General features: G+C 37.0%; 1 protein-coding gene across 1 annotated transcript in view; it reads left to right on the top strand.

The window, feature by feature from the left end:
* Positions 1 to 14924, top strand: part of WDR72 (WD repeat domain 72) — a 200670-nt gene extending 185746 nt beyond the window's left edge. The window contains exons 18-19 of the mRNA XM_021693991.2: positions 8857 to 8961; positions 14839 to 14924. Of these exons, the coding sequence (XP_021549666.1) occupies positions 8857 to 8961; positions 14839 to 14894 (161 nt within the window). The 3' untranslated portion in view covers positions 14895 to 14924. The remainder of the gene's footprint in view (positions 1 to 8856; positions 8962 to 14838) is intronic.
* The last annotated feature ends 1230 nt before the right edge of the window (positions 14925 to 16154 follow it).

The following is a 16154-nucleotide window of genomic DNA, read 5'->3' as shown; positions in this document are numbered from 1 at the left end:
TTATCTAGACATATCTGTCCCTTACCTTTTGTTACCTATTACTTTGCTCTGTAATGATGATATCACCTTTCTTGTATTGAACATAGTTTTCTGAAAGTCTCATTACATTACAGTTCCTGGTTTCCCTTTATCCATGTGCATGTTTGTTCTTTAAAACATTGCTCTCTTTAGGTATGTTTCTCTTATCCTTTATTTATAGATGCTGCTGGCTGGCTTAGTATCAAAATGGGTGTTTCTCCTACCTATCAAGGTCCTTTCTATATTTTGGGCAACCATCACTTAGAGATATTAGTACAAATACTGAGTGTTATGCAGTGACTCAGCTTGAGGATTGGAGAAGGCATCTTTCGATGATTTATCCCCCAGCAAAATTAATATTTTGAAATGAGTGGCTACATTTTATATGCATGACCATAAGAAGCAAGCAATACCAACAGACCACCTATGCTTTCTCTGTCTGGTGTGAGTGCATGTGTGAGAGAGTGATGCTTGCTACCGATTATATTATAATACAGTGGTTAAGCACATTATTAGCATCCAAGCATATCTTCCATTCGATTTCAGTAAGTTCTCAAGTACACTAACATACCATTTGATAACATTCAAATAAAAATAAATCACCTTCAGAGTAACCAAGGCTAATGATACAAAATGTGGTAACTTAGACCTTTTGTTCCTTGCATCCTTCTTAATGTTGACAAAGAACTAGAAAACTAAGGCATAGTCTAGATAATTTGATTTCCTTATTTTCCATTTCCTATCTAGGAGATGAAAGAGCTCTGACACTTGATTAACCATCTGAGACAAACGTTTTCCCCTGAGATAGAGACGACTATCAGCTGGGAATTTGAGACTGCCTACCAACCATTCTCCCCATGCTGATTGTGTCATCTGAGGTTTGGCCTATGGAAGGCTTGCTGCTCTTATGAATTCCAATGGTCGGGCCCTTTGACAGTTTCTCCTCCCACTGATTCAGGAGGAAAATGTTTTTGCTCTTTTTCCTTATGGATAACTGTAGACTTTGCTGTGGTTTAAATTGCCCCATGCTGGGAATCCTTATCTTAAGTTCATATATAAATCACTTTTATCTCTAGTCTCAGATGCTAGCCTGATGCTCTTTTGATTGAAGGGTCTCTTTTGTTTTCCTGACCTTCTAAATTTTCAAATGCAAGCTGCGAAGTCTACTCTAAATTTCCTCTTAGAATTCTCCCTTTATTGACTGTTCTTCAATTTACCAATACGTAGGGATATATTTATTTTTGTCTTTGAAATCTATTCCTGCTTTCAACTTCTTGAACTTCTGAACAGTAAAATTAATGCATTTGTGTATTTACCATAGGATTTGGTCCTTATGAGAAAAGCCAAATGACTTTTGCAGAACCTAAATGGCATGAAGAGTGTGAGAGTTAATTTCTATACATTCTCAGAACTCATCCATCTCCTATACTTCCTTTTAGTGATGACAGAGTCCTTTCAGATAAGATGTTCCTGAATCTCTTTGTCTTGAATAATTATCTCTCTGGTTTAATATAGAAAGCTGGGATTGAGCTTGCTGATTTGACCAGTTTCTTTCTTTTTTTTTTTTAAAGATTTTATTTATTTATTTGAGAGAGAGAGCACGAGAGGGGGGAGGGTCAGAGGGAGAAGCAGGCTCCCTGCTCAGTGGAGAGCTTGCTTCTTCCTCTCCCTCTCCCTGCTGTTCTGCCTACTTGTGCTCTCTCTCTCTCTGTCAAATAAATAAAACCTTTAAAAAAAAAAAAGGAATAGAAATAGTTGCCCTTTAAGAGATTTGACTTGAGGAAAATACAGTTCCACAGGAACACCACACCTCTGCATTTATTTGGCAAATAATACTCGAGAACCTCATCTACGGCCCCAAGGCCAAGATGGAGCCACTCCTCAGAGGAGTCTAGTGCATGTGAAGCCGAACCTTACCCAGACCGTCTAACATCCAGGCCAGGGCTCGTCCACTGCATCTGTACTTCTTGCAGTTGTTACGTGGACCCAGTTAATTTAGTTTGGGATGATTTATCTCGCACCGAAGTTCATATTTGCCAAGCTGATTAATGAAGAGAGGGGTTGTTTAAAGAAATAAATTGCATAAATATGATTCTAAGAAGGATGAGATACAACTTATTTTTTAAAATATTTTGTTTTAAAGATGTGTTTTGCACCGTCGGTAAACATCTGACAGGTGCTTTTCTATGCCAAGGAGTCAGCTTGTTCTCAGGAGTGGCCATGCTATAGCCTCGGTCCTTTCTTGGTCATTTTCCGTAGGGCTGCCTCACACTGGGGGCGCAGCTACCCAAGTATCCCTCTGAAGCTGCCCTGATGTTCTCTGTCCCTCAGTCAGACTGGACATTGCCACTCCTGGGGTAGTACCGATCTTACTTAATTCACAAAGAGCTTCAGAAATCCTCACTATTTCCAAGGCTAGTGTAGTGGCCACTTACTATCTTGCGACCCTGTTCAGTGATATACCAGGTGGTTGGTTGGACTTGGATTTTTATCTGGAGGAATATTTGAGTCTCAGAGCCAGAAGATGTCAAGGAATTTGTCCAGTCCAACTCTCTAATTTTATTAATAAAATGACCTGAGTCCAGGAGAGTGAAATGACGTGTGCTCAAGGTCATGAAGTCACACTATTAAGACCAGAGGTGGAATTAAAAAGAACAGATATTCTGGGTCCTATTAATTGAGCTTTTGTCCAGTATAACATATTTCTCCCCGGGAACTCAGAAGTTCATCTCTTAATGAAATTGTTGATAGTTATTTTTGTTCCATTTAATACATATATTTGGGTGCGAAACAATGAGGAATTTTATTTTTCATTCAAAAATAAAGCAGATAGGGCCTCCTTCTTTAGGCAGACTTTCTGTTAACATTAACAATAGGTGGTGGGGTTGTTTGGGTATGTTTGAGCTGTAAACTCTAGGCCTCACCTTAAGATTTTTCCCCTTAAGCTACAAGTGAAATTAATCATTTTTTTTTAATTTTTAGGAATGCTTACTAGCTATTTCACTCAGTCATTTCATAAGTACTCTGAGTACATGCCCTGTGCCTCACATTGGGTTAGAGATGTGCTCACTTGTTTATCAGCCTGACCAAAACAGCCCATTGCTCAAACATCCCGGATGACAGGGGAATTTCTATATCTGAGAGGAAATAAAGCATTGTTTAAAAAGATTCATTAAGGGGCACCTGGGTGGCTCAGTCGGTTAAGCCCCTGACTGTTGGTTTCGGCTCAGGTCATGATCTCAGGGTCATGGGATCGAGCCCCACGTCAGGCACTGTGCTGGGCATGGAGCCTGCTTAAGATTCTCTCTCTGCCCCTCCCCCTGTACTCTCTCTCTCTAGAATAAATAAATAAATCTTTTAAAAAATAAATAAATCTTTATAAAAAATTAAAAGATTCATTAATTATCTTTTTATCACTCACATTTTCCTTCCTCCAAATTAATTGGCTGGTCCAGCCATGTGTTTCACCTGTAGAAATTAGCAATAGACAGATTTTTTTTTCCCCTGAGACTAAATAGTCAACAATTTGATCCTCTGTGTGTGTGTGTGTGTGTGTGTAATATACATATATCCCAAAACTATTTAAATAAAACAACAACTTTAATTCTATACATCTAGTAAGGATACCAAAATAAAAGTTACCCTTCACAACGTTTTGGAAAATTCATTTCTTGACCAGTTGAAAATGTCATCTTTCAAATAATTATACTAGAAAATGTCATCCAGAAAATAGTATTCAATGTCAGATTACAAATGCAGAAAGACAGCAAAAAAATGCATTGTCTAATGCTAACTCGTCTTGCTGAACTTGTCCATAAAACAGTTATTACTTAGTTATAAAGAAGCACTAGATATTTTATTTAATTCTGGGCATCTTTATATGATTTTTTTTCCCCTAGTTTCCAGTCCACACTGACACAAAGTCAGCCTGAAGCCTGATGCAGGATGCAGCTATTGCTATTCAAATATAATCAAGAGGTCCTATCACCTGATTATCTCAGCAGATACTCTTCAAGTAGGGGTAATAAGTACATAGTTCTTTAGCTAGATATGTTTTCCTGATAAGACATCTGTCCTGAGAGAACCACTTTGTAAAGTGAATTTGGGGTCTATTCAAATGACATCCTCTTTATTTACAAATTTGGTGTTATCACTTCAAGTCTTTTCACTGACTTGTCTCCCTCTAATTTAAAATATATTGCAGTCTTTGAGTCTTTGGTGATCTGTGAGTATTGCATTAGTATTTACTTCTTGAATTTAATGTAGTTTTTCTTTCTTCTAAGCCTGTAGAAAGTTTTTTGTTTTGGGTTTTTTTGTTTGTTTGTTTGTTTTTTTAGCTGATTCATAGTGATGCCTTAAGATTGAAAAGAGACCTAAATGATCAAGTGAGAAAGTCATCAACTCTTGGCACAGTATTGAGCTAGTAGATTTGAACTCAGGTGTTTAACTTCTTCTCCACTGCTCATTCCACAAATCTGAGCCAGCTTTTAGTCTTCCCTGACTTCTGCAACCTGTACCTTCCTTTATGCCCTTGAATAAGATGTGATTAAGATTTTTGTCTGAGTTTTATCTGCTACTACAGTGGTTTATCCTATTCAGACCAATATTTCAAACTGTTATATCTTTTTATTAATGGTTTTCTATAAATATCCCCAATACTTCCAAAAAGTCCAAACATGTGATGGATGGGATCTATTTTTAAATCATTCATAAGTCATTGTATTGAAAACATTATTTGTAGTGCAGATTTTATTTACACTGTAAATGACATGGATCTTTAACAAGGAAGGGCTCTATTTAGTCTACAGAACTGGCTTACTTGGAAGGACTAGCTGCTGTTTGTGGAGGTGAATGGACATTTTTCAGTGGTCATTCTCTTCTTGGGGCCAGGGGGAATAGTTCTTGGAATTGTTTGTTGCCTAAGCCTAGCCACCTTTAAAAACTAATACCATCTTTCTACAAATGATGACAAAGGGAAGGTGGGAATTTTTAGAGGTTAACTGAAACCAAATTAGAGAATAGACAGAGATGAAGGAGCGTAACCACTGATGACCCTGTTATCACATTGCCCTATAGTAGGTCTTTCTATAGTGTCTTTGTCATACAGTCCTCTGGGTTTCTTCTGCCGTTGAACTATTCATTTCTTTAGGATATAGAATTACAGTCATAGTTACACACATCATAGTCGAACACATCCATACAAAGTACATGGACTTTTCTATTTAGCTATTAAAGATATTACAAAGATACTTAGAACACTGGCCCTTCAGTTGTGAATATTTTAAGGTGTGTGATGAGTAAATGGAATAGCTTTACCTCTTTCGGTGGTAGAACTGTCAAAAAGAGTTTGTCTTTTTTTGCTCCTCATCCCCCAAATGTGGACTATCTCAGAATCCATTACAGATGAAATAAACAGTTGATTTTAAGTTAAGGATGAACCTAACAATCATTTGCACTATATTGATGTCAGAAGTTCTCTCTCTGCCAAGCTTTAAAATGCATCTTCAAAAACTACTGAAATTATCCAAGAACTTTGGTGATGAGCTACAAATGGACTTTGGTATTGATAAATAAAAGTCAATATGTATAGTGAAAGGACAACTTACTGTGATGAATGGGCCCACCATCAGTAAAGATCAAATTATTGACTATTTAGGGCAAGGAAAAACCTGTCTATAGCTAACTTCTACAGGTGATAAGAATTAGCCACAACAGCAATTTAGGAAAAGCTCAAAGAGACACGTTAGGAGAATTCATTAAAAATGCATACAAAAGTAGGCAGCAACATTCTGTTAAATACATTTGTGTCACTAGGCTAATGTATTTTTTTGACCATGCCTGGGTTCACACCTTTTTTCTTTTGCCTTGAATGAGCTCCCTTTGGAGGGGAGCTTTTCAAGGAGATCTAATTTAAAATTCACTTCCCAATCCCCCTACAAGAGGCGAATTACTTCTGCATTCCTAAAAACTATGTCATTCTTGGAATATTGTCCCTAGTGTTCCTACTACTTTTCATTGTACCTCAACTAGATCACAAGTTGTATGAGGGCACATTAAAAGTGCCTTTAATTTTTTTACCCCTTGCATAGTCCATCACAGACCTCTACCCATAATAAACACTAGATCAGTATTTGTTGATTTCATTGTTTTTTGAAATGATTCATTATTGTCTGAGTTTAATGATGAAACATCACAGAAAACACCCAAAAGAACAACAGCAAAGATTAGCTTATCAAAAAAAAAAAAAGTGGAATGGCCATGATTAACCTCTCTAATGTGGGCTAGTCCCAATTGACAGAAGGTAGGTATTTCTTCTTTAGTAAATTTAACCAGGTACTCTATAAATTAGCCAGTAAAAATGAGAAATCTTGTACCCTCTCAAACTTGGAAGTTAAAATGTAATTAAGCAAAATATCTGAAGACTAACCCTTTCTACTCTCCTACCCCCCCACAAATGACATCCTCCAAAATCCGAGGTAGATACAAAAAGAGCTGCATGGTACCTACTAGTGTGAGTCTAATGAAGATCGTGCAGCTACAACTACACCTAGCTTTCTGACTTTCTTGAGAGGCGTGGGATGTCAGTTCATGCTGGGACCACTTTTTTTGCCACTGGAAATTGTTACAGGCATTTACTTTGTTGTTTTAATACCATGCTCTCTTCCTTCTTGAGGGCTCTACATCTAGAACAGAGTCTTGCTGGAAGAATAAGTAAATGAATGAGTGGATGAGAGTTTTAAAGAACAGTATATGGGACAAGTGCAATGCATTTGCCCAAATAAACACAGGTGTTAACTCACTGGCTGTTAATAATAGATTCAGCTGTATGATTCATTCCCTATGATAAGTATCAATGTAAATATTTCAGAAAATTAGTAAGATACATAGAAATAAAAACATTATTAAAACAGTCCAGTAAATCTTGACCAGTGTCTGCAACTTTGGTGCATTTAATTATCCACTTCAACGTGTTACAAAAATCAGTGGATTCCAAAATAATCTGTTAGTATGATCTAAACTGAGGAAAATTAAATTAAAGGCAGCTACACCAATAACTACTTAGGCTATATGTGTCTCTCCTCCAAATTACAGACTAACCTGCACCACCATTTTACAAATAGGCACCCTTTGTACTCTCAAGTGGGCCTAATCAAGCATTGATTGGATTTAGTTGAAGATAATTCAAAGCACATACCCTCTCAGATCAGGAGGACATCTAGCATGATCCGTCTGCTTCACTCACTCGTTCACTCATTCATTCCACAAGTCTTTTAAGAATACCTCCTATGGCCCAGGCAGACAGAGGTACATAAAACAGAGATGGCACCTACTTCCATTTTTTTTTTTTTTTTGGAAAATTTAAATGCCAGAATTTCATACATTTGCCCCATGTTTTGTTCTCAGATAAAAGGTTTCAGAGCAGTGAATTCAAACTCTATGCACACACTTTCACAGAACAGAGGAGAACTACCTGTGTTCTGAGAGGATTGGTGAAACTTATGAGAATATTTGAACCGAAATTATGTTCCTAGTCTCCTTCAAAGTGTGTATATTGTGGGCTTCAGGTTATGATCACCAATGCTATGTACACTCCGTGGAAATAAGATGAGGAATGTGAGAGGCGTGAGCTCTGCTCATGCTGCTTTGGACCTTGGGTGGCATTCCTTTGTGTCACTTACTGAGTATGTGTGTGAAGTGACACAGCCTCCAGACTTTGCTCCATCATTTCCTAGTGGAGGTTTAGGAACAGCGGCCAGACCTACTCCCCTGGGCCAACAAACATATCATTTCATGTATGGCTTATATATTTTCTTGTTTGCATTTATGGCCTATAAATAATATGTTGTGTGTGCTATCAAGACCTGAAGAGACAGTAGTAGTGTTTACTGCAGCAATTTGCAATAGATAAAATTAGCAGTAGTCAATAATATACATATTTATGTAGTTTGGCTTCAGACAAGTAAGTATGACGTATTTATATTATTGTGGTCTTGCTTTGTTTTGTTATTCACTGACTTTTTTTCGTGAAGACAATGTCCACTTTTCCCGACAAGTGATTCCTTGAATGAATAGAATATGGAAATATGCTACTTATGGAGATAATTGAGACCAAGTATTACAACTTGTGCAAAAATGTGGAAACTTGAGTCTGTTTCTCTAACAGAGCTAGAGGTGTTATGTGTTTATAGGAAGTTTTAGATTTCTGTGCTCATTCCCGTTTCTGTTCATAATTCATACTCAGAAGATGACAGATTGTCTGAAGTCACCATTCAAAACATTGGCCCTACTTATTAATCATTTGCCAACTATTCTGTACTTTAAATTTTATTTACATAGGGCTTTTATTTATTTATTTATTTTTTGGTGTTTGAAGTTTCTCATTTGATGGAGAAACAAAATTTATAGAAAGCGTTCATCAGCTGTGATTTGTGTGACAAGACGAACCACCGCACCCATGCAGAGCTGCTCTTTTTAACTGACCAGCCCCATGTTCGTCGTCTGTGTCCTATGGCTGTTAATTGACGATATTGTTTTAGATTTATGCATTAAAAATATGATTTCTACTTTGGAGGGATCACTTTGTTACTTTGTAGCTTTTAAGCTGATGCAATGAACTTATTTTTCTTGTAAGATAAAGTCTCATCTATAGATTTTTCAACTAATTACATGTCTTCCAATACATACTTAGAGGATACATTTTTTTTCAATTTATTATTTGTGTTTACATAGTGCGTCCCTGGAAATATCTGTGGAACTGAAAGGAAATGTTTTAATGGTGTTTATTACTACTTTTTCATCGCTCTCTCTCTCTTTTCTCTCTCTCTCTCTTTTTAATAGCTCCAGTCAGTCCGGTCAAGCATGACAGCAACTCAAACTCGGCAAACTTCCAAGACACTGAGGACATGCCTGACAGATGCGTTTTGGAAGAGTCTGAGAGTCCAGGTGAAAGCCATTTAAAAATAGTCAAGTATAAAATGATAAATTTGACACAGCTTTGGGATCCTTGGAAGGGGGTGGCGGGGAGGACATTGTAATGCTGTTTTCTCTTAGCAGCTGCGCTATCAAATTAATGGTCACCTCCAGGGGTCACAGTGTGGAGCTGTTACCTTTGCCTCTTTCATCAAGGATTCAGTTGGAGGAAGTACAAAGGCTTTATGACTGAGAAGGGAAGCTGACACTATTAGTTCATTATCATCAATTTTAGGCTAAACTGGTTAATAGAGGCCGAGATTGAAAACTGGAGAAATGGCAGCATTTTAAATATTTCAAATAGGGCGCCTGGGTGGCTCAGATGGTTAAGCGTCTGCCTTCGGCTCAGGTCATGATCCCAGGGTCCTGGGATCGAGTCCCACATCGGGTTCCCTGCTCCTTGGGAGCCTGCTTCTCCCTCTGCCTCTCTCTCTCTGTCTCTCATGAATAAATAAATAAAATCTTTAAAAAAAAAAAAAAAAAATTTCAAATAATGGGACTGAGCGGAAGTGGAGAGTTAGACACAGATTGCCATCATTACAGTCTATTCACCTTTCTAAATACAAACAGCTCTCTAACGGGGACTAAAGGATTTTAGCATAACAGTAATGGACTCATGGATACGTCAACTATTGAGAACAAGCAGAACAAAAGAAAGTGATAACCCTTCCTCATGCCATAAAATTTACCCACGTCCCAAGTTACTTAGGTTTGTGTTTTCTTTGTAGAGAGAATAGACAGAAATGTAGCAGAAGGATAGAGCCAGAAACACTTAAGCATAGATTTTTGTTTCTGTTTTTGTCTTGTTTCAAAACATGCCTAGTCTTATAACAACTAATTAATCAAAAGAGAAAAAAAAAATCCTGTGAAAGTTGAATGACATGTCCGGATCACTACAAAGCCATAAGGTGCTAGAAGTTTCCTTATTACCATGAGTGAAAGAGTTAACTGTCTCCTCCCAATGAACGCTTTCCTTTCCTGTTTTCTCTGGCTGCTGTGTACCCTCGACCCTCTTGCATCTTTGTGTGCTGATCCTTGTATCAGATTTTTGATTCATCCTCTCTGTGGCCTGTCAGCTTAGTTAAGAGATTTCCAAATCTTGTAGCCTTCGTTGACAGGGGGCAGCTGCAAACAGTCCCCTGATCCTTCCCTGAGGAGAGCTACTGAGATTTAATTTTCAGTGAAAGGTGCAGCCTGCAATCTATGTCAGGTCCCCTAAGTCATCTCGGAACCCCAATAGGCCCAGTGGCGATGGCATTGTATTTCAGTTCCCTCCACTACGCCAAGATTCCTCAAAAGATGTACTGCTGCCGTATGTCTCTTCTCAACCACACTTCTGCTTTAGCATCCCATGGAACTGAGAAATGGCATCTTCCTCGCTGACAGAAATTTTTAATCAGAACGTGAACGCCACATCCTGCCCTAGTATCTAAGAAACAAATGTAGGTTGGTCCCACTCCAAAAGGGAGAAGGTGCTGGTAGCATTAAATGCCTATCAAAGTGTTTTAAAATTGCTTTTAGTTTTGACAAAAATTACCTACTTTTGACTAGATTTTTAAACTGTCTTCATAAACAGTTTCCTATCAACCTGAGGCAGTTAAATCCCTGAGTCAAGTTTTCACCTAAGTGTTCATTGTTTTTGGCAAGAATAGATTGGCTTTATGTCATCTCAAAAGTAGAATACATTTCAGGCATCCCTCAATATGAGTGGAATTGTAGTAAAATTCAGATATTCCATAGTTTATCTGATTGATATAAACAAAAGGGTATTATCAAAACAAAGATTAATTAGAAAAGATAGGTACTGATAAAGAATCTTAACTTAAAAAGTGAGTACTGTTCTGTACATCGGACATCATTAAACTGGTAATAAAGAATGAATTACTCTGGCTTTTTCCTCTGTCCATTCCTGCATTTTAAGACATCTTGCCTTATAGGCCTAGAAACCTCTGGAGAGTTCACTACTGGTCTCCCTGCCTTCCACTGAGAATTTGTGGCTTGGTTGTCATGGAGACATCGTATTTCTCCAAGAATTGCTCATATTGATCCGTGGCCAGGCGTAAATGGCCAAGCGAGTGTGAGGAATAAAGGGGGCTGGGCAGTCCTATAAAATGACCAGGGCTTGTGGGTTGGAAATAAGCTCATAGCAAACACTTAGGTAAAAAGAAAGAAGCAGTTTTATTTTGTTTCAGGATTTCTTTCTGCACTTTGGGCCATTGTCTTCTTTCACTATGAACTGAAAGAAACTTGTTAGTCACTTGTCATGTCAGATCTTTGGTGCTTGTCCTGACACAGCTGTCAGCCTTCCAGCTCTGTGCAGTTCAGGGACACACAACAAAGAGGCAATGACATGAATTATTTATTGCTCCTTGTGTGGATAAAATTCTGTGATAAGAAATTAAGACACTTCTGACAGAGGTGCTTGTTTAGTAAGAAAGATTTTGATGAGAGAGTGCATTTCCTTGAAGTATGAGCATTTGAGAGGGAAAATTCTTAAAACTGAACCCGAAGGAAGGTTGTGAAATTGGTGGCGTAGAGGGACTTTCTTGAACCGTGAAAATATGACTGTCCACGTCTCAGTGTCCAAAAATGAACTAAAAAAATAACAAGCTATTCAAAGGGAGAGGCTCCAAAACTATAAATGTTACTTTCGTGGTTGAGTTACCTCTGTTTACCAGGTATGAGTGGGGTTCCTTTGGAAAGCACATTAACCACCTTCGTTAGAAGAGAAGGCAAATTTGGGGGTTTTAAGGGAGAAGCTTTGGGAAGGTGTCGTCAGACCAATAGAGGTGCTTCAGTAGCTGAGCTTCTAATTGCATTGGTATATCCGTTATTCCCTATATGGACAGGAGTGCATCTAAATCTGAACGCATCGTTCTTACCATTTTCACCTGGCATATTACCATTCACTTAAAAGTCCTTTTAGTATTTTCATGTACACACAAAATCCCCCCGTTACAAAGTTGAATGTGGTCAGTCTTCTAGCTTTAATGGTTATTGACCTTACATGGTTTTATCTATGCAACTCTAAATGACTAATATATTTATTACATCATTTTTAATGAACAAACCAGTTGTTCAAACGGCATATAGAAAATGAAAACAAAAAATCATTTTCCCATCCAAGCACAGTTCAAGAATATTGCCTCATATATTGTTCTTTCCAAATAAAATCTTTTCTTTGCAAATCCCCTGAACATCATTCTCCTTTGCCTTTAGAGCTTCATATCGCTGATACCAATTCCTTTCCATATGCAGAGAACAAAGGGATATTGAAGCACAGAAAAACTATAATAGTTTACTTTTTTAAAGGGGAAGTTAAAGTTTTCTAAACATTGATGCAACATTTGAAAATGTCATTAATAAAATCAAAATGTGAAGTTTATATAAAAAATAAGATTGACTTTATGTGTTGATTATCTTTGATTGCAAAGGGTTTTGAACTCAATCTGCAGATTGTTTATTTTTCATTGACATAACTGCTTCTCCAGCACTGAATTGACGAGGATGACCCATTTGTAAATGGGCCGGAATGTGCATATAGGTCACAATTTAGAGGACTGGTAGAGTGGTTGTTCACCTGGTCTCTAGAGCACTCTACCTATTCCTCATGCCATTGTGATCTCTTTCTTGGTTCAAGCTGTATACCCAGGTGAGTGCCTGCAGTCCATTAAGGTTGGCAAAGCAACTTTAGACCAGAGCATTCTTGTTACTCTGACCCTGCTAGTGAACCTGGAGGTCTTGTCTGATAGGTTAAGGTCTCCCTCAGCAGTGTCTTTTCCCTGGAATAATTCATTAGCAAAGAGTTTTGACTCACAGGTGAATCCCAGATTGAAGTTTCTGGCTTACACTCTGTGAAGTCTACTTGCTTCTTCACTGGCATTTATATATTCCCAAAACCTGTGGGAATAACTTTGACGTCTAGTAATAGAAGCACCGAGACAACATTGTGAACTCACAGCTCCCTTTTTTTCAGATTTTAGGGCCATTAGGCTTTCTTTCTTTGGCTCTTTAAAGCCTCATCACTCCTGAATCTGAAAGATGCTATCACAAAAATAGTTTAGTGCAGTCTCTTGCTGGTTAACTTCTTGTTAACTGCTTCATGCATAATGATTAAAGCTCAATTCCTATTCTCCCGAATATCATAAAAAGTGTTCCTTGTCCCCCATCTTTGCACTCATGATGATAAAAAATTTAGTGTGACATTCACAATTTTTATCCAAGTGTTAATGAGAGACCTTGAGCTTTTATCACCTGTCTTGGAAAATTAAGAATTTTACTTCCTAGTGCACTAGGGACAGTGCACTTAAACATAGCTTCAGCTGAAAATAGTAGTGATGAGAGAGCTTGAAAGTAGCAAAAAAAAGGCATTCACATCAGCATTTTCACACATCTGATGTAGTTTATAATCAGTATGCATTCTGCCATTAATAGAACATTTTAGTGGTTTTTATATAGCACGTTATGTGTATAGATCTATATACATCATTGTCAATCAATATTGCATTTGCATGAATCTGATGAACAAAACTAGATTTCTCACAGTTTCCAGGGGATGTACTACATTGTGAAAAGCCAAGGCGAAGGGTTTTTTTTTTTTTTTCCCTTTTACTATTCTAGCTCATGAATCAACAGCAAAAATCGGGTAACAGAAAGTAGGACAGATTCAGGACTGGAGTGTTGGAGATGGCTGATGATGATGCATGAAGCAGAAAAAATGTGGAATGTGTGAGCAGCCCATCAATCATAGCTATCGAGAACACACTTCTTAGGGTTAGTGCTAAAAAAAATGTTCTAGAAGGAGTAAGAACAATTTCTGTAGTAAAAACACATAAACCCTTTCTTCTAGTTGTGTTGAACAATATCAACATTCTTAAAAAGTTGCCCAGATGGAAAAATGTAAGCATCAACCTAATAATTTTTAAAACGTAAAATTCTTGGGCGCCTGGGTGGCTCAGTTGGTTAAGCGACTGCCTTCGGCTCAGGTCATGATCCTGGAGTCCCGGGATCGAGTCCCGCATCGGGCTCCCTGCTCGGCAGGGAGCCTGCTTCTCCCTCGGACCCTCCCCCTCTCATGTGCTCTCTGTCTCTCTCATTCTCTCTGTCTCAAATAAATAAATAAAATCTTTAAAAAAATAAATTAATTAATTAAAAAATAAATAAATAAAACGTAAAATTCTAGGCTTATACACACACATATATATTTAAATAAAACAAAAAACCAGCTTTTTGAGTCTTTGCCAGTAGGAGTGGGAGTTACTATGCATGATCATGTCATTAATATAAATGTATTTAGAAATAGATTACTAAGGCACAGTGCTCCAATATGTTTCCTAGTCAAAATAATTTAAATCAAGTGATACTTTTTAGCCTACATTAACAACCATCCAATAGTCTGAGAAATAAATGCTTTTTTGATTCTATAATTCAAACCATTTTTCAACTAACATTTATAACCTTTGATCCTAAAATTGCGGTTGTGGGTTTCTCTGAGAGCAACAGAGATAATTTGAAATTTATTAATTTTTGGCCCAAATCATCTTGTTGAAAACTTTCATCTTTGTTGACAATTAAAAGAAAAAACAACCTATATTAATAATGTGTGCAATTAAAATATATTTATCTGAAGCCTAGCTTATAAGAATATTTTTTATTATCTTAAAGGATAGAAAAGAGATATAGAGATATAGAAATTATAGGTAAATCTGTCCTTCCTTCATTTATTTTCTCATTCCTTTCTTCCTTTCATTCTTCCATCTCTTTTTCCATTCCTCTCTCACTTTCTTCCTCCTTCCCTCTTTCTTTCTTCTTTATTTCACGATATAACCTGATAATCTGTTTCCTTTCTAGGTAAGCCAAGGCATCATTCGTGGATAGCGAAGGTGTGCTCCTGCAAGCTGTGCTAAATGGAATCTTACCTATAGGAATTGGATTTGGACAAATGATGAAACCTAAGCATGCCATTTGTTTATTGTTGTATAAAAACTATGCTGTTATCGGTCAAGCTATTAGGTTGTAAGTAGATATGCTAATACTTTGGAAAGAGTGTATTGAAAATGTAATTACTGATTGAAAATATCTGAATTGATCTAATTTTAGAAAATCATTGTTGAAATCATTTTATATTCCTGATTCTTACTTTCCTTTAAAATTAACAACAAGGAATGCCAGTCTGCAGACATAAATTTAACAGTTTTAGATTTTCTTCCATCTTTTCAGTTGCTGGATTATATAAGCAACATTAAAACCACATTGCTTTTAAATATGTAACATACAATACTTCCTCAAATTTAATACTGCTTCATCTAATCTAAAACTTTACCAGACTTATTCGATTTGTTAGGTTAGGACATTTTGTTTTAGTATATGCTTTAATATGGATCAGTCACCCTGCAGTAAATCTCATCAAAGCATGAAATGTTGTCAACAAATAGCCAGTTCCATTTAGTCATCAATTAGCCCAAATAAGTGATAGTATAACAGGGACCAATCTTGTGTGGTCAGGTTCATTTGGACTTCTAATGACATAGAAGCTAATGTCTTTAGCCAAACGTTGATCTTGTTGGCCATATAGATGTGAACTATATATCTACTTAACTATATATCAACTGCACATTGCAGTTGATCCATATTAAGTATAAACTCTTGTAGTTCTTTTCCCAGAAAGAAGTGTGACTAGCAAGAATTCTTAAAATATGCAAAGCAATATAAATAGGACAAAGTGCTCATCTATTAAACCCCTTAGTGATCTGATTTATTTGTTGTGACTTATATTGCATAATTCCTGGATTTATAGAAAATCATCAAAAAGATTAGTGTGTATATGAATACAAATATTGCCTAATCCATAAAAAATGGAAATAAAATGTTAAATATATGATCTATCTATCATCTATCTATCTATCTATCTGATAGGGAAGTTCCAATCACTTCAATTTAACAAACATATTTGAGGCAGTAGCATCAGGTCCTATGCTGGGATGCAATGGGGAGATTAGAGAACTATACATTGGAATGGCATGGTCTCCACCTTTAAGGAACTTATAATTAATGACTCACCCGGATGAATATACCAGAACATAGACACCTAGTGAGTGTGACTCCTTTAAAGCAGACATAAATCTGTGTTCCTTTTCCCCCCCCTAAAATATGTCATTGCTTGAAAT

This window comes from Neomonachus schauinslandi, chromosome 9 (genome assembly GCF_002201575.2).
Source record: "Neomonachus schauinslandi chromosome 9, ASM220157v2, whole genome shotgun sequence".
NCBI classification, from domain to species: Eukaryota; Metazoa; Chordata; class Mammalia; order Carnivora; family Phocidae; genus Neomonachus; species Neomonachus schauinslandi.
The sequence above is the reverse complement of the archived record's forward strand: the minus strand, read 5'-3'. Positions and strand labels throughout refer to the sequence as shown.